Below are 19,805 nucleotides of genomic sequence, written 5' to 3'. Positions count from 1 at the left end.
TCTTCCCTCCCTCCTTCCCGGTGGCGCCGAAATCAAACCGTGCCGGGGGCGACATGGTAAGCAGCGGCAATGGTGGGGCTACTTCTCCTCCTCCCGCTCCTGGTGGCGGTGTCAGCTTGGGCTGCGGTGCCGAGCCGAGTCGGGCCGGGCGGTTCGTGAGGCTGTAGCGCCACGGAGGGAGCCGCGCAGCTGGACGGGCTGGGCTGGATCGGACTGGCCTGGGCATGGCGGGCTCTGGCGCTGTGGGAAGGAGGCGGAGCCGTTCTGTTTCTTCCCTCCGCCCTCTGAGGGAGAGCGGCGGCAGCTGCCCGCCCTCCCGCATCGCCGCAGCCATTGCAGCAGCGGTCACCGTTCTCCCGCCCCGCGTTGGGGGGCAGCGCGGTTCCCCGTCCCCTTAAAGACCTGCAACGCCGGTTCTGGGGCTGCGGTGTTGCTGTGCGCCATTATTTTGGTCTGGTTTGGCGAAGAGTCGTGTAAATCCAGCTGGCACCTGGAGCTGTAGCTGGAGGTGGGCGCGGTGCCTGCTGAGTGCCGCCGGGAGCCGCACTCAGGGAATGGGGAACTGGGGAATGGGGAATGGGTGGCAGCAGCAGCCATGCAGGCACCCGGGTGAGAACAGGGTGGGCAGGCTGGGGTTGTTCAGCCTGGAGACAAAGAGGCTGAGGGGCGACATTATCGTTCTCTACAGCTACCTGAAAGGAGAGCGTAGCGAGGTGGGGGTTGGTCTCTTCTCCCTGGTAACAAGTGATGGAACGAGAGGAAGCGGCCTCAAGAGGAGGTTTAGATTGGATATTAGGAAAATTTTCTTTACTGGAAGGGTTGTCAGCCTCTGGAAAAGGCTGCCCAGGGCAGTCGCCATCCCTGGAGGCGTTTAAAAGACGGTGCTTGGGGACATAAGGTTAAGTAGTGGACTTGGCAATGGTGGGCACTTGATTAATGGCACTTGATCGTCTTAAAGGTCTTTTCCATCCAAAGCGGTTCTGTGGTGTGCCTGCTGAGTTTTATATACACGGTGTGAAACATCTGCCAAAGAAGCAGGGGAAATTGTGAAAATGAATAAAAATTGTCTTGATTTGTTACTTCTGTTTGTTTGTCAGAGTGCTGTGCAGTGAAACCTGGTGCCTGAGGGACGCAGTGAATAAGCAGTGAATAAGTGAAGAATTTCTGCTACAATCTAAGCAGAAATACTTAGATTTCACATCGTGCATAGCTGGGGCTTGTTCCTGTTGCTGGCAGGGGCTGAGCTGTTTGGAAGCATGAGGAAAGTAGCTGAAGATCATTCTGTTTTCTGTTCACGCTTTTATTTCCTTATACATGGTGACTCCAGGTTCTAATCCTTCAACCTTCTGTCATAGGAGACAGCTCTGATGTCAGTGCTGATGCAGGGCACCTCTGCCTGAAGCAGGAGAGAGGAGGCTAAAAAAAAAATATGAATTGTGTTGTTTTTAGATTTAATACTGAATTGCTTCTGTTCATGCCTGTGTTTTATTGCTGCTACAAAAGTTAGTTTGTCCATTTATTTTTTGAAATCTAAATCAATCTGGCCATTTTGTTCTTGATGGACATTTTAAACTTTATGCTACCCTGCCATGTGATTTATTTAATAAGGAAGCAGCAGTTAAGTGAAGAAATGGTACTGACTCCCTTCTGTAGGGGCTTGACCTATTTCTTAAAAGCATCTTGTTATTAGACTGCTTGTATTGGTTCAAGGGCAGCAATACTTCTGCCATTTTTTTTTTTAATGTTAAGACTATTTTTTGCCAACATCTTATTTTTCTCTATCCCCCCATCAGTTTCCTGTAGCTGCACACAGCAGTGCAGTCTTGCAGCCTGCAAAACAAAGCTGGACATGGGGCAAGGAAAAACATTCCTGGGTCACCTTAAGTCCACTGCTTTTGGGTTGTTGAGGACTATGCTAAATGCTATTAATAAAACTCCAGTTTTCTGTGAAATATTTTATATCCTCATTTTAAAAGGAGCATGTTAAGTTAGTCGAAAGTCAGAGGAGGAATTTTTTAAAGTTTTGTATTACTGGTAACAGTTTGTCAATGGAAATTTCTGCCTTTTGCTTCTAGTTCAATCCACGTTAGTTACCACTTGGTCACACAAATGCAGAGAAAAGAAATAAAAGATTCAGGATTCTAACATGTGACATTGAAATTATAAAGTTGGGTAGGACTTCTGAAGAAAGATGCAGTACCTCAAAATGCTCTTTATCTCCTTAAAAAACCCTAAGTTGTCTACATACCATAGCACTCTCTCTATATCACAGGATAAAAACTAATCTAAACAAACAACAACAAAAAAGACATTCCTTCATATTGTTTTAAGGACTATTAATCATATTGTTGAGTTGCTGAGAATTGGTATAAATACACGTTTTAAATCTAGTAAGGTAAAATGAGGAACTGTTTGGGTATGCCAAGAGATATCAAAGTTTGAGCTCTGGGTTATGTTGTATGAAAGGTTGGTTCCAAACTTCTAGATCCACCAGTTCAGTAGATTGAGGGTGTGTTACTTTGATATAATGATTATTTCTGAAGAAGTAGTTAGTTTATTGGAAAGTCTGGGATTAGTGGTAAGGTATTTTAAAGGATGGCAAACATAGCTTACACGTAAACAGATTTGAATTCTGAGTAGATGTGAATTACTGAAATATCTAAATGTGTTGGCTTGTTTTTGTTTGGGTTTTGTTTTGTTTTGCCTTTTCTAGTCCAAGAAAAAAGGTCTGAGCTTTGAGGAGAAGAGAGCTCGCATGATGGAGATCTTTTTTGAAACAGTAAGTAACTTGTCATTGCCCTGCATTTAAATTGGTAGAAAAACAGGTGCTAGAAGGAGCTAACTGTAGAATTTGATGAACATTTTGCATCCTGATATGTGTTTCACTGATACCCTGTGTCATCAGTGTATAAATTAAAGGGATAGAGCTTCATTCATGTAGCTTCTGATCATGGCTTGTCCCCAGGTGGAGCCAAGGCACAAGGATGCACAGGCGGTGTTAAATGTTTCATGTATTTCCTATTCAAATCTCCCTCAATTTGAGTCTGTTATCATCAGAGGGACAGCAAGAGATTAAGAAGTATCTCTGCCATTTATGAGAGGAAGAAATCTTAAATGTTAAAAAAAGATGGAAACAGACCTGGAAGAGGTCACTGTGGAGAAGAAACCTGAAGAACCAAAAGCAGAGCTATAACTGTATTGATGACATATGTAATTCACAGTGCTTCAGCAAAGTGGTGCATCTGGTGTTGACACTTCAACCTTGGCTCTACCTGTCCTAAAGAGGTTTGCAGTCTAACTTAAAGCAAAATAAGGTGATTTTAGAGTACCAAAGAAAAGAACAGGGCTTGTTACAACAATATTATTTCTTACTTGCTGTTTTGTCTTTTTTTTTTTTTTTAATTCTAGGAAAGTTCTAATTCTGTTGAGGGATATGCAACCTATTTCCCTACCAAAGCATGAACATGCAGTGTATTTCTTACTTGGTTTTGTTGGCACTGAATTAGTGTAATAGATAGGCTTAGCTGATGCTGTCATTTGGAGCTAAAGTGTCTTCTATGTTTTGCACAGAAAGATGTGTTCCAGTTGAAGGATATAGAGAAGATTGCTCCAAAAGAAAAAGGGATTAGTAAGTTATTTCTTTTGAGCCATTGATAATATTTGGGACAGATCATACACTGTAAATTTCCCTGGCTACAATTTTAGGTGTGTGACTGTAATAATAAAGGAAAAAACAGCTAGAAAGGTAGGATGGTCAATGTCAGGGCTGTAGTGTTAAAAGTGTTAGCAACAGCAAACCCCTACCACAGTTTGATGTTTGTCACTTGTAAACTGCCAGAGCTAATTCTAAGTTAACCACTAAAACATGGGATGGTTGTTTTCCTAAGCTCTGTATGACTTGCAGTGGCATTCAGTCTATAAAGCTGTAGGTACTCAGGTAGTGAACAGAGGATTCAAATGTCTTGTCTGTAATGTCTTATCTTAAAGTGCTAGTCCAGATGTACATGGTTAATTTTCTCTTGAGCTTTACCCACCAAAAAAGTGGCTGGACAGCTGTAAAAGGGAAGGGTTTGTATTCTCAATGAATGGTTTTCTGATGAGATCCATTGGTTTAGGATTAGGTTCAAGACAATTTACCTTAAGCTGTTGAGTTGTTTTATATGTTCCTTCTGCTTCCTTCCTGTGCTCATTGACAAAAGGGGGACAAAGCATAATGTCTGTGTGGTTGCCACTGCCCCTGACTGGAATATCCTTGTGGTACTGCAAGAATAAGTGAACTTGTTGAAAGAACCACAGACATACGAGGGTAGATTTAGATTGGAAGTTAGGAAGAAGCTCTTCACCATGGGGGTGGTGAAATACAGGCACAGGTTGCCCAGAGAGGTGGTGGAAGCCCCATCCCTGGAAGTTTTTAAGGCCAGGCTGGACAGGGCTCTGAGGAACCTGATCTGGTGGGAGGTGTCCCTGCCCATGGCAGGGGGGTTGGAACTGGGTGATCTTAAAGGTCCCTTCCAACCCTGAAAATTCTATGATACTAAGATTCTGTGTGTGCCTATTCAAGTTTTTCAGTAGTGTCAGCAGCTCACAGAGGCACTTGTAGGCTTCTGAAGAGATGTGATGCTGTCTTGATTGTTTTGTCAATTGCAGGAAGTGGAAGGATGCAAAACACTAAATAGAAGTAATGGAATTTTGTATTTAAAAATTTGGAGTGTAGTATTTCTAAAACTGTTAACACCTTTGAATAGTCCATATTCATCCTTACTCTGAATATAAAAGCATTGTCCACACAATCCAAGCACAGTAACTCTGAAAAACCCCCTATCATCTAGCCTGGAGAAACGTCCCCATACTGTCATCCAGTCTGATGTTACTGAAGTCAGACACTAAAAACCATTAATTAGCTCAAAAGTCTGCAACACTTGAGTATAACAACTACTTTGATTAGTTGAAGAGGTCTTGTTTTTTAAATGGTGAATTATACAACACATTTGCTAGAAAATGAGCACTTACATTCAGCAGTGTTTTGGATCCTTCTGACTGAAGATGACTTTCTGTCTAGGAATTGAATATAATCAGAAGTAAAATTTGTCCCTCCTGAATCTGTAGACAGATGGCTTTAGTGCCTCTGCTGCTGTTCAATGCTTTGATAGGCATTACAAAGTGAAGTGTAATTACACTCCTAATCAAAAAATTGCAAGTTAATTCATGGTAGAATTGAGATTGCAAGACAGCTTCTCAAGTACTCTCTCATGGTTTTTTTCTGATATTGTCATGTGTTGCAGTCTGTGTAGAATAGCAGCTTTTATGTATAAATTGATGATTTTGAAGTGATTCATTCCTTCAGATGAAGCATTAGGCATGGTGTCTTGAAACTGTCCATCCAGTAAAGTAATCATACAGGTGATTATAGACAATGGCTTATGGTAGTTGTAATTCTCTGTAGTTTAGATGCTATGCACTTCTAATTTGATATTTTTGCTTTTATTAGCCTCAATGTCAGTGAAAGAGATTCTGCAAAGCTTGGTTGACGATGGCATGGTGGACACTGATAGAATTGGAACTTCCAATTATTTCTGGGCTTTTCCAAGTAAAGCTCTTCATGCCAGGAAACGCAAACTGGAAGAACTGGAGTCTCAGGTAAATCTGTTTTAAGGAAAGGACTTGTTTACCTGAAGGGGTTTGCTTTTTCCTTATACTCTCTTGTCATTCTTTTTTATACCATGCACTCCTTTGTGTGTGTAGGTGCACCTGTACACACATAAACACACACACACACACAGATTTAACTATAGGGGTCATCTGGCACTTGTGGTATAACATTTTTTCTCATTATTGTGCTATTACTTCAGTACAGTACTTTTAGTACTTCAGGTTGTTCTTATTGCAGCTTGAGAAGACTTCTTGCTGCTGCAAGCATGTTATTCATAATGCAAAACATTTCAGGACTTCCTCTGCATACTCAGGCAGCATATGCTTCCATGAGCCTTTTATATAATGTAGGCCATCGTGTGGTAATGATCTAAAAGCCATGAGAGGACTAAAATAGGTTGCCCAAGTAAATGTGGCCATGTTTTCTACTTATGGCCATTGTGCTTTCCTGTCTGTTTTTATCAGTAGCTTAATTTGTGAGTACTTGTGCATTCCCACATTGCATTTTTATTAGGAGAGAAGAGCACCTTCTGCAGAAGAGCAAGGCATCTTTTGTTATAACATTGGTGTTCTATTGATCTATCAGTTTCTTTTAGAAACTTACTTGCTTATTTTAAGTGGCATGGGAAAGCATCTCTCTGTCAGTTTGTCACTGGAGTACATTATAACAAGATCAGTAAACAAGATTTATGGTCTGATTGCACCACAACACTGCCAGCATTTCCTGTGGTTTTTTAGCATTATGTCCATCATCGAAGAATCATTAGAATTAATACAAAATTATTGGTAGCATTTGAGTGTTTTTACTGTCATTGTTTTCTTCAGGCATAGATCTAGTGCCACCACTGCTATCTTGTGAACATGCAGTGTTGACAACTTCAGCTGGTTCTTTAAAGCTCCCAATTAATTTTATGAAAACATGCCCTTTTTTTTTTTAGCTCCAAAATCAATTGAAAAAACAGATTTTTAATCTGAAGACTTCACCAAAGCAGATTAAGCAGCCTGATCAATGCAGTTTAAATGGCTTGTTTATGAATAGTGTAGTGTGACCAGCTGAGAAATAACCTTATCAGTTATTCCTTGCTATGCTGTCATTGCCTGGAAATCTCAGTCATTACTAAACTGAAAGAGTTCAGTCCACTGTTCTGTTTTAACCAACATAAGATTGGTCCCTTGATGTTTTCATTCCTGGCCTGTATGCTCTAGACAGCTATCCAAAGGCATTTTGGATGTCTGCTTACATGCATCCCTCAGAGGAGGAGAGTACTGGTACTCTGTCCTGATGCTTCTGTTGTGTTTTTCAAGAACAACAGTAAGACTTGCTGGAATTTTATTTACTAATTTTTTTTTTTAATAATTCTTGTCATTTTTATGATTCAGTAATACATTCAGGGATGAGTGGCAGTGAAGAGGAACTACTGCAGTCCTTTCCATCTTTAACTGGAATTTGTGTATTGAAAACCTTTCAGACAGGTGGTTTTGATGAGTTGGAGAGCTTGAGATATCTCATGTGGTACTGTATGGGTCTTCAAAATTAATGACTGGATATGCTTGTACTGTTTTCAGGCATGGTGGTAGAAGTCTAGTAGGTGGGGCTTAAGCCTAGTAGGACTGGGCTTAAATTCATTCTTATTGACTGGTAGCAACAATGCACTGATTCCTACATCAGTGAAATACTGTTTTTCTGAAACAAGATCAGTTGAAGTGAGTTTCCTAGTAAAGTTACTCAATTTTATTAATATATTCACACACATTTTAAACCAGGCTACTTACCCTGCCAGATCATAAATGCCAACTGAGCACTGAACGTGCCAAAACTCGCACTTTGTTCACCAAACACCATGGTGCCATTGTCTTGTTCAATGCAAATTATTTGCTTTTTAATACTTTCTGGTTTCACTCATGCTGCATATTATATCCAAGTAGGTGAATGAAGAGTTGATACTTGTCTTTGCCCTTGAGCCCAGTTCCATCATGAATTTTAAAGATAATTGATTGTGCAGATCTCTGGCATGCCATAATTAATATATTCCTTGGAATGTCTTGGCAGAATCTACCTAATGTGGTCCACCATAAGTATCAAGGGGTTATCTACAAACATATGCTGTACTGCTTTAAATGTGCTGTTACCTTATGTTACCATCTTAAGCATTGTTTCTATGGAACTGTCTAAAATATTATGGAGTTATTGTATTGTGAAGTTATTTTATGGTTATTTCTGTGTAGGAAATAAGCTATGCTGATATAAGCATTTTTGCAATATGAAACTGTACCAGTTGAAAGAAATAGTTCTGTTACCAGACTCTTATTTGCAAACCAAGTCCTGCTCCTAACTTACAGACTTACTTACATACGAGCTCTCTTTAGACCATGCCATGAGTCCTTAAAATACTTCTATTCGTTATCTTGCTTTTCTGATGAGAATGGAAATGTTTCAGCATTTCTGGGAGAAACATTTTCACTAGCTGAAGATAACTTTGTTGGCTGTTGACACAATGAAAAGGGTGATATATTCGATGAGCAGATCTCTGAACATTTTTACAAGATGATAACAGATTTTATGTGTGAGTTTAAATTAGCTATTTTAGTATTTGTGTTCTTCTTGATGTGAACACATACTGATTTTCTTAAGAGCTTCTAAATCCAGTCACTGAGTATCATAATACTTCTTGTCAGAACATGCAAAACAAGGAAGAAAAGTTAAGCTGTTGTACCATTTCTGTTACACTTGCCTGCCTTTGATTCTTCCTGTATACTGCTTGTGGCATGCTGAGAAACATGTTTTCTTTCTGTGTCTTGTCCAAATCACTGGGTACCTGAATTGGTCTCTTTCTTCTGCAGTTAAAAGCTGGAATCAAGCTGCCTTACTAAACCCAAAAGGTTAAAAATCTAGCAGTTCATACTGCAATGAAAGCTTTTTACCAGGAGGCAGTATCTTTGTTTGCTGAGGGTGTGGGTAAGGAGTGAAGGGAAGGTGATCCCAAATGCTGAGCAGAGACATTTGAAAAAAATGTGGAGAAACAGAACAAGCTTCTCCATGATGCAAATTCTCCCACTAATTCATAGTGCTGAGGCTTATGTTTGCCTGCATATATTAGAACATCTTAGAGTTTTAGCAAAGTTGTTTGTAGCTCTCTGCATCTTGCAGAACTTGGGGTTGTAGGGAGGCTGGTGTAGGAACTGGTTTTGAAAAAAAAAATTATTTCAGCTTTTTTAGTGATTATCAAGACAAACTCCACTTGGAGACTCAGTAAGCAAAGAGATGTGACTCAGTGTTTGTAAGGAAGAGCAAGCCAGTTTTGTCTGATTGTTTTAAGTGTTGTGTATATCTTAGATTTTTTTTTTCAGAAAGGATTTATTAGATCATCACTGTGATCCCCTTGTACAGAGATATGGCAATTAAAAAAATGGTTGAAATAAAGCTTCTGTATTCTACCAATACTTTCCTGGCAGTCAGGTTCTGAAGTTTTAAATTACCTCATCTCCAGTCTCCTCATTTTATGAATGCTATGAAGTCAACAAAATCATCAATCAATGATATTTCTGCTTAAGTAGGTCAAATTCTTCATTAGTTTTATAAAATCCCTGAACTTCCAGTATTCTTATGCCAAGAATAAACATCTCATTTTGTCAAAATATAATTAATAATTAATTATTAATTGAAGTAACTTGTAACAGGCGTTTTTCACCCAAGGGTGTATGAGTCTGCAAACCTCAGAAGCACTAAGGAGTGTCCCATCTCTCCAGCACACTGGCTGCCATAGCCAACATGAGTTGGGGGGTCTTGCCTGGAGCTGCACTGGGGCAGGTTTAGTACTGACACTATGAGGCTGAAGGGAGGCAGAAGCAATGTTGGTGATTCCTGGTGACATCAAAGAGTGCCTGGCATTCAGTATGACATAGATATATGGTCAAATCATAAGGTCACAGAGGATTGCTACAGTGTAGTATGGTACTTTAAACAGATAGGGGCCTGAAATACCACTTTCTTCAAAGAGTCATAGAATGGTTTGGGTTAGAAGGGGCTTTAAAGATCATCCAGTTCCAACCCCCATGCCATGGGCAGGGACACCTCCCACCAGACCAGGTTGCTCAGAGCCCCTTCCAACCTGGCCTTGAACACTTCCATGGATGGGGCATCCACACCTTCTCTGGGCAACCTGTTCCAGTGTCTCAGCACCTTCCTAATCTAAATCTAACTTCTTCCAGTTTAAAGGCATCACCTCTTGTCCTATCACTACACACCCTTTTATAAACTCGCTCCCCAGCTTTCCTGTAGGTTGCCCTCAGGTGCTGGAAGGCTGCTTTAAGGTCTCCCCAGAGCCTTCTCTTCTGCAGGCTGAGCAACCCCTAATCTCACTCTGTGTTCACAGGAGAGGTGCTCCAGTCCTCTGATCACCTTTGTGGCAATGTTGCACAATGCTGTTTGTATAACTACTGGCAGAACTGTGAACACTGTAATTCAGTAGCTTGGAGAAACAACCAGTTTACTTCCTTTCCCCACTCTGATTTTGTGACAGTTCATTTCACTGTTCAGCTGAAAACCATTCATTACTTTTGCAATTGTACAATTACTGTTAATTGTTGCACTTAACCTTTCTTCTTTTGATGTTGGTTTCTTGTGGGTGATTCTTTTGTATTCTTAGGCTTTGGCAAGGGAAAGTTTTAAGAGCAAAGAGTATTATAGCTGCTGTTCCTTCTGAGACTGAGAGCAGAATGGTGTGACCTTGTACTTCAAGAAAGATTAAATGGATCTTTTTTAGAGCAGGATACAGGATTGAATTTTTATGCTGTTCCCTTTGCAAGATGCATGTAAGCAACAGAGATCTGGGAAGAGTTTCTGACAGTCCCTTTCCTCCCACTAAGCATGATATTGGGCCAGTGTTAGTTAAGATGGAAAGGATTAGTTGATGTTTCATTCCTTAAATCCCGGCCCTAGGGTTGGTAAGAGGAGGGATTTTCACTTCCCATGACTCATGAGCCAGTCTAAGAATTAAGAAATCAGTCCATCCTAACTCTCCTTTGGCACCAAAACAAACAAAAAACATCAAACTAACAACTCACAAAACAAAACCCACCACCAAGTCCCAGGAATGAACTTCTAATGGAGTGCCTTCTTGTGTGCCAAATTGTTTGTACTTAGGAGAACTAAAACGTGAGAAGCTAAAGGATTTATTTTATTTAAGTGGAAAAAAGACTCAGGGAATGCTATATTTGGAAATGCTTTTGTTAGGAATGCACATTGCTTGAAAATGGTTAATGAAAATAATAATCATATGGGTAAGTAATCTGGGTTGAAGCCTCCTGGAGATGTTTGGCAAAGTAACTAAAGGGAGAGAATCTTATTTGTTCAGAATGCACGCAACAAATTTTGAGTTGTAACCACCAGAAGGTTCTTTCTAGATGCAGCTTGGTTTATTTCTGGCCTTTTAGACAGTTACATTTTTCCTCCTCAAATACTCTGTCTGGATTTACTGTATGGAAAGTTGCTGAATAGCGACTGCTTGAGACCATTGGCTGAAGCACAAGCAACTTCTGTTGTCCCCATTGTTTCATCCTGAGAAGCTGCCTGCTTGGTACAATTTACTCATTCAGTTGTCAGGGTATTTCCACACAGTTCAGAGAGATTCTGTACTGCAAGTAGGTACAGTTGCTCAGAGGTGGCTGGCTTGAAGTAATTAATCCTGAACTGAGGTACAAATCCATGGAGATGCCAGATGTTCAGTGAAAGGTAACAGGTTTGATGGTGCTTGGAGCTGGGTGATGCTGGACAAGATGTGTACCCTGACTGGTCCTTTGCATCAGCCAGGGAGTGCCCATGGGACCTGGTGCTTTGAAGCAGACATTTTTTGAATTGCTTTGTAGCAGTGTGCTCAGCAGATGGTGTATCTGCCTTTAACAGAGCTCCTTACACAGCTCAGATCTCTATTTCAATTTTCAACTTCTGCTGATGGTTTTGAATGCAGGCTCTCACTGCTTTTTCTCCTTCTGTCAGTAATAAGCTATTTCTAGAGATATGTGTGCAACACCTTTGGAACCTGTAGCATAATGTGTTTGGTAGAACAGTGTATTTGGTTTTGGGTGCACGCATTTCATATTATGATCAACTGAATAGCTGTAGTAGTTCATTATTCAGTATGGTTTTTAAAATACTTTTTTTCATTAGCTGAACATAAAGGACTTGCATGCATAACATGCCTTAAGGTTTATCATGATCTTAAGATTTGATGAAATATATTTTCTAAAAGCTTAGGACTATCTTTTTAGTATGGATTTTATGATTGTTAGGGAATAAACAGCATAGTTAAAGAATTGTCCTCTAAAACCAGTGAAGACCTGGACATTTTTGCAACTAATGCATGTGACTTGTTAGTAATTATTCATTTGGACATTTTTCTCTAATATGCATGCTTTCAACTAAATTTCATTAGGTTGCAGAAAAAATAACGAATGGTGCCTTCCAGGAAAAATAGAAGTCTAATTGCTGAAGTGTTCTCTCTTCCAATACCCATTTTAATATGCAGACATGATCCCAGTGTGTTTCCAGAGCAGTCAGGGCAGTCGTCCCATGTCCAGACTGTCTTGTTAGATTTCTACTTTATTTATATAGTCTTCCTTGGATTGGCCTGGCTGTTTTGATAGCCTGCAGCCCCAGTCTGCTGGGTGATTTGGGTGATTCCATTCCCTTATGGATTTTTTTTTAATGGGTTTTTTGTGGGGGGTTTTTAAAAAAATTTTTTTTTTCCTCAGGTAGTAATGACTTTCCCAACAGAGGCAATTAGTGAGCCCTCCCTATTTTCAGCTTGCAGACTTTCACAAACATGTAAATTTCTTTGAAATAAAGGACAAGACACATAAAGAAATGGCCAACTGTGAAGCCTGTATGGTATGACTAGCTAACTTTATACCATGCACTGGGAGTTGTAGCAATTATGCTAAACACAAGCAGCTGAGAATTTGCATCATTTTAACATTGATAATATGCTGAATAGGTCTATATTTATTTCTTTGCTGATCCTTAAAGCCTGAATCAGTCTCCCAGAAGATCTGAACAAAGTTTTCTTTGAAGCAGTCCTGGGGTTTTGTTATCTCTTTGCATTTTGCAATTAAACAAGATCAATTTTGTGAAATGATTCTGAGTATAAATGATTCTGAGTCCTAAAATGTCCAGCAGAGAATGCTCTTCTAATGCTGTATCTTATTAGAGCCTTCTGGAAGTATGTTTAATGGCATGCTGCAAAGCCCTGGGGGGTATGCTTAGTTACTGCTGTCATGATAAACTTCTGAAAATATGGTGCTCTGGAGGCTTCTGTTAGAATCAAGCAACCTCATAATTTGGTGTTCATTAGTTGAATTTCATGCTTTTCCTTTTACTAGCTGTTAGTATGGCAACTGTGAGGTGTAGGTTTTCCATTCAGGCTTTTTGATGAGGGTAAGCTAAAACTGGCATGATTTGAGAGCAATTGTTTTTTTTAAGAAAAGCTGGCTTTTTAGTAGCTGTAAAAGCTTCTTCCTTCAAACCTACTTTATAATCTACTGCATTAAAAAGAATGTATTGTTATTGTGTCCCAGTAGTCTATGTTATAGATTCATTCTGATATAAGGCAAGGAAAACACAAGCTTTTTCTAACATTGTTTTCTGTGAAACACTGAATTTTGTAGGTAATGTCACCACACAGTTTACCTGACCTTTTTGAAGGGGTTACATGCTGGCTGCTGGCTCCAGTCCTGACATAGCAATCAAACTGGTGATCAGAAATGCAGATAAATTTGTAATAAAACATGGGGCTCTCCCTCCAGAAGCCCAGACAAATCTGGCACAGATGCTGCCCTGCACATCTCCCTGTGCCCCACAGTAGGTGGCATGGGGTGAGTGCCAAATCAGCAGAAACCCAGCACCCTGAGAAAGCTTAAAGGCTTAGATGTTGTGCTCTGTCTGGCAAACCTATAATAAGTTTGCCTTTGCTGTAAGGCCAGGAGCTTCCAGCCTGGGGATCAGGTAGAGGCAATAGTACTTCCAAAGCTGGATTTGATGGGAAGGGTGAGTTGTAATCTTATTTAATTTGAACTTTTCACTTTCGCCTTAAAATATTCTCATTCAATTAATATAGCATATTTTAATTCAGAAAACTAGCATGCACACAAATAAAAATACTAGCATGTTATTATGTGTCTCACTTCATAGCATTCCCCTCTTCTGAAAGGAATGAAATAAAACCAATAAAAAGCCACAGTGTAGTAGCAAAATGTATGAATTCATTTGGAAGGAGGGAGACTTAACAAGCAAGGTCTTTCTTGTCATAGTCTAACAGCTCATTATTTTCCAACACATGGTAGTTGCATCATAGAATACTCCTTGTATCAGGAATTGGAGATGACTTGGTTATCTGTCTGAACATTACTTTAAAATGATGAAATGGCATTAAGAGTGGCTGTGTAAGAGTGTGTCAAAAATCTGGAATTTGATAGTGTCACGGTTTAACACTGGCCCGGCAATTAAACCGAAACAGACGCTCTCTATTAATCTCTCTCTCCTTGATAAAGAAAGGAGAGAGAATAAGGGAGAGAGACTTATGGGTTGGAAACTAAACTACACAACTTTAATGAACAGTAATGATAAATAGGTAAAATTACTAAATATATACAAATATACAGGAAAATGGATACCACATTCCTCCCCCCTCTTCCCCAATAACTCTCACGTCACCACTGAGGCTGTAGGGCAGCCCTGGGAAAGTCCAGGCTGGACTCCTGGAGTCAGCAGCAGTTGGGAACCGGAGGTAGGAACACACAGATATGGGCTGGCATGGATCAGGAGCACAGGCAGATGAACAGACAGGATCCTTCCAGGATGCTGGGTGAAGGAAGGGAGGAAGGGAAAAGATCTGGAAAGATCTGGCTCGGCCCACGTGATGCCTCAAATTTATACTGAGTGTGACGTATATGGGATGGAATACTCTGTTTGGTCAATTCTGGTATCTATCTTGTCTGTTCCTCCCCAAAGGAGGGTTCAGGTGGGACCTCTTTACTCCTTCTGGACGGTAAAATGTTTTCCATCAGAGCTGAGCAGTGTCCTTGGCTCTGCATACCAGTCTCTAGCAGTAACTATAAACATCAAGTGTTATCAATCCTAGAAGCACACACACTGTCTGAGAAACTTGCTGTTAATTTCACCAAGTGCAACTACTTACAAGGGACTTAGCTAAAAGTAAAAGTACAGAAACAGAAAACCACCTTTATCCTGGCCCAAACCAGGACAGATAGATGTATTTTACTGACAATATCTCAATTTGAAATTTGGGTTTTTTAAACTCAGTGGAAAAAAGTTTGTTTTTTGTAGTCTTTAAGCAGGACTTGAGCTCAGGGAATATGAGATGAATATTGTTTTTTAACTTGAGATTGTCTGTGTTTAGTCCCTGAAGGCATTATCAGTGTACAGACCAGCTGGTTAGGATAACAATCTTTAAAAGCCCTTTAGGGAAAAATTTGAACTTTTCTTCTTTCTTTCAGTTTCTTTCCAAGGGAAAATATTTTCCAGTGTTCATTCTGCCTTGAACAGACCTGTTAATTACTATCTTGGACTTGGTAGGTTTAGTAAATACACAAATGTGTGGTAACAAGCATCTTTTATGTCCAGGTATTGAAAATTTGCCTACTTCTGCCTGTCATGAAGAGAAAAGATTCTCTTTTGGCTCTTTGAGCTTTTCCTATTAGACTTTGTGAAGCAGAGTTGAAAAATGAAGAGTTTCAATTGTGTTTGTGATTTTCTTTGGGTTTTTTGTTGTTGTTGTTTTGGGGGGGGTGTTGTGGGTGTGGGGTTTTTTTTGTTTGTTTGTTTTTGGCTTGATTTGGGTTTTTTTTAGGTTGATTTGGCATACATGTTATTTATATCTGAGAAGGCTACCATCAGTCCCCCAGGTCATGCCAATTCTGTCAACTCTGAAAGATGCCAGAGAAATTAAATTCTTTCTTTCAGCCTGCAGAACTGTTTCTTTCACCTTATGTCTATTACAGAGATTGGCCAGGAGTTTACTGTTGCATTGTGTTAAATTGTGTTAAAAATGAACGAAGCAAAACCAAACGCTCATGTCAAGACACCTTCTTTCAGTAAACCTTAACTATTAAGGCAAAACTAAAATGATAGAAAATAATTAAAAGCTACTTTTAATATAGAGGAGTTTACTATATAGTAGCAACCCTCAAAATAAGTGCAGCTAACAATATAAAGTTTGTACATAGATGACTGAAGTTTCCAGTGGAGGGGAAATTCCTCATTTGTTTCTTCTGGATAACCAGTGTGTTCTGTTTCCTTATCCAAAAGCCATCGCAGGAAGAACAACTCATATTCAACATAAACTGATGATAGAATTATGCCTAATTTACTATGAGAGATTTCAGGCTCACATGTGTTAGCAATTTTAAATAAATCAGGATTATAGGACTAAATGTAATCTTGAAACACAAAATGGATTGTGTTTGTGAAAGGACAAGTAAATCAGTGTTACCCCCATGAACACTTAAGTAAAACATATCAATGCTGCTTATGAATGCAGAGACCTAACTTCAGAATTCTCTATGGTTTCAACAATCTTTATAATGCTTTGTCAACAGTAGTATGGACAATCAGGTATTTGTTTAGTTAGTTCCCTGAGAAAATCTTTACTTACTTAGCTTGAGTGTCTGATAGTTTTTTATTTTTTCACTGACATAAGTTACAATGCAAAACAAAACAAACACCCACTTGTTACCTCTTCAGTACTTCTCTAACAAGATAGAATTTGTACATTGGCAGAACAAATAGCATCATGTTTTGGAACAAGTATCATTCACTTAGAAGGATCAATGCACCAGCCCTTCAATTGGAACAGCAAATGTAACTTGCTTTGGGTCTCCATTTTCTCTGGAAAAAAGAGAAATTTTTTCTCCCTATTTTCCCCTACTTTTTCTCAAGGTTTTGAACTGACTCTTTCAAAGATTGAATTAAAAATGCAGTAATCCTTTTATGGTAAAATTAGTAGCACACATAAAGGTGAATTCTTGTATTGAATGTCTCTCCAGCATATAATGCAACATTTAGAAAATATACTGTAAATACAGTAACTCTGTACATAACCGTAAGTCTGTCTCTTCTCTTTTTCTATGATGTTTTCCATTCATTTAATGGCGTTTTCTTGCTGAAAAAATTGTCCACTCTTTATTTTCAGAGTTAAAAGCTCCTATTCTTTATTGCTTTATTCTTTACTCTTGTTCTTACCTGTGTGTGTTGAACTGTTGCAGTCTCCCAGTTGCTTCTCTCATGCTCCTGCTAATTCCCAGAAAACACGAATCCCTGCTTCATATTGCTGAAGTGATTTGTAATGACTTGGGGTAAGACATAGCATGCTTCTTTTCTCCTCCTTAAAATTTACTTTAGTTGTATTTACATAACAAGTGTGTGTTTTCTGTCTGTGCTTCACTATGAGTACATCCCATCCCTGAAACAAATCCCTTTGAACTTGGGACCTGCTCCTACTGTAGTTTTTGTTCACTGGATGGGTTACATGCAGAAATGTCATTTCAGGAGTCATGCACAGGCATTCTGAGACCAGAGCAGAAGTGACAGTGCCAGTACTCTGCTCTGCTGTGAGCATCATTAGCTGACTTAAAAATTGGCTTCTGTGTCTTTGAAGGCCCTGACAAGTACATATTTGTGACTATAAAAGAAGCAGTTGTATGCTTACTTCATGTAGTAGTACACTGGGAAGCACTTCTGAGCTTTTTTTTTTTTTCCTCTTTCAAATTCCATTGTTTTAGTCAGCAGTGGTTGCTGAGCAGTTTCTTTTAGTTATGATCTATGCCTTTTAACACAACAGGTCTGTTTCCAGTATTTTTGCATTGTTCTTTGGCTCTTAATCATTGCATTTTTACTCTACATGTAGTGTTATTCTGCTTTCTAGCTTCAACTTTTTTTTTTTTTTAATCTAGAAGAATGCTTCGAAGTCCTTTTCTCTCTGTGCCTTCTGTCAATTCCATTTAAGTTCTTTGGTGGTGGGTTAGGTTTAACAGAAAGAAGTACACCCATCTGCTGCAAGTATCACCCTAAACTCTTGAACTGCTTCTGTTTTAGCCAAAAGCAGTAAAGCCCTTGTCTCTGGCCTGAAACAAAGCACAGTGAGCTTCAAACCCACAGTAAATAACTTTGCAAATTTAGAAAAGTTTAAAAGAAATTATGCCTTAAATTCTTTAGTACTACGGTGAGTGGTGCTTACAATAGTGGTAGTATTTAATGCCATTTTTTAGTGTTTTGGCTGAAGGAAAACAGAGCATATGATATTTCTCTTTAAGACTGTAATGACAGTGGGCTGACAGCTGTGATTGCTCTTGGTGGTTACCATGTGAGACCCTGGTTTGGTTCTTGTCCAGTGTACATACTAAGTAAGGACTCTTTGCATGGCTTGCACCAGGTTTGTAGATATTTTAATATGCTAGGGAGGCATGCCACATGTTTGGTGGGATATTGGTGGTCAGAGTGGTTAAGAACAAGGAAACAGAGGGAATACAACCAACAAAAACTTTTGCTGGAGAATAAAAATCCAGTCATGTAGAGCTAGGACAGCATCAGGCAGCTTTTGAGGAGGAGGAGAACCGAACCTTCCTGCTATTGTGTGTCAGGCTGGAGACACAAACCTTTCTAGTACAGTGTAATATCTCCATATTTTTTCCTTTTTCCACACCTGGCCAGTTACACTTGTGGCATCTGTCAGACCAGACATCTCTCTTAAGAAACATACAAGGGAGACAATAAGTGCCTTTTTCTCCAAATTATTCTTACCCTTTATGGCAGGAGTCAGATTTCTCTCTGAGTGATTAATGTTCCTTGAGAAATTATTTGCCATTTCCTTTGAAAAGTGTCCCAAGATTGCTCTGAGGATTGAAACCTTCCATCTGCTACTGTGCTCCTTTGCAATCTGACTTTTCTGCAGCTGGTGAATGGGAAAGTAAGTAACTGTGTTTGGCCAGATGTGATCCTCTACTGTCAAACATACACAGCTCTTGCACATTTTGTTTTCTTTTTTCTATTGATGCCCTATAACCTGTGATGTGCCATTTGCTCTTTCCTCTCAATTAAGTGTTATATCATCTGTATTTATCCTTCCTCCAACTCCCTTACCCTTGCTGAATATCTTCCCTTCTTTCATGTACAGTATTCTCAGCTGTTTTCCCATCTCTTTATTCAAGTCTCCCTGCTTCTCTCATCATCATAGATTCCTTGCACAGACCCTGGCCATCTGTTTCTCACTCTTTTGCATCCTTATCTTATGTTTGGTTTTTCTCAGTATATCATCTCCTTCTGCTGTTGCTTTTCTAATCCTTATCTTTTATTTGTTGTCATGGGAAAACCTACTGTAACTTCTAAATAATATACAGAGCTGTAGTGTTATTTTATTTCAAAAGTCTTTATTGTGAAGACAGAATTGGGGGGAAAAAAAAAGGCAAAGAAGTAAAATCTGTGAGAGAAGAGAGCAAAAATCTTGAATAAATTGTATAAAAATCGTTCCTTTTAGGCAGAGGAAGAGCTGCTAATCTTCTAACCTTGCATCGTGGCAACCTTGCATGTTATGTAGGTCAGAATCTAAGAAATTCTATAGTTCTCAGTGTTTGTCTGTTTCATGATTAAATGCTGTGGAACATAGAGGAATAAGAAAATAATGAGATGCCGTACTGTGAAATATGCTTCCAAGCTGTAAGCCAGCTTCTCTGATTTTATTGTAACTCCCTGAGAGCTCCTTCTGTGCTTGTATCTTAGAGAATGCAGAAATGTTACTAAAGAACCTCATTAATATGAAAAAACAGAAGGCAACACTTGTGGCCTTCCTGTTGCACAAAACATTGGCTTATTCTTTGCACTTGTGGTGTACGGGCCTAGAGAAGCTCCTTGGCTTCTCTGATCCCTCTGTGAGCTTTGTTTCAGAAAAATTCTTCATTTAGAAATACTGAGTGATGTGTGCCCTGGTGTTTGTCTTCCCTGGGCTTCATGAACTGCAGACTCCTCCTGAGTAATTGTCCTCTTCTGAACTAAACACTGGTTAATATGGCATAACACGGGGACTAACACTTAATGTTACATGAATTTTGTGGAAAGCCCAGAAATAATACTGTTTAAGTACATCAAAATT

At 39.4% G+C, this 19,805-nt stretch overlaps 1 protein-coding gene across 1 annotated transcript in view; it reads left to right on the top strand.

The window, feature by feature from the left end:
* MND1 (meiotic nuclear divisions 1) overlaps positions 1–19,805 on the top strand; it is a 42,440-nt gene continuing 22,635 nt past the window's right edge. The window contains exons 1-4 of the mRNA XM_008493792.2: positions 1–56; positions 2,714–2,779; positions 3,571–3,628; positions 5,489–5,637. Coding sequence (XP_008492014.2) covers positions 54–56; positions 2,714–2,779; positions 3,571–3,628; positions 5,489–5,637 — 276 coding nt within the window. The 5' untranslated portion in view covers positions 1–53. The remainder of the gene's footprint in view (positions 57–2,713; positions 2,780–3,570; positions 3,629–5,488; positions 5,638–19,805) is intronic.

Source organism: Calypte anna, chromosome 4A (genome assembly GCF_003957555.1).
Source record: "Calypte anna isolate BGI_N300 chromosome 4A, bCalAnn1_v1.p, whole genome shotgun sequence".
NCBI classification, from domain to species: domain Eukaryota; kingdom Metazoa; phylum Chordata; class Aves; order Apodiformes; family Trochilidae; genus Calypte; species Calypte anna.
This window is presented reverse-complemented; position numbering and strand designations above follow the sequence as displayed.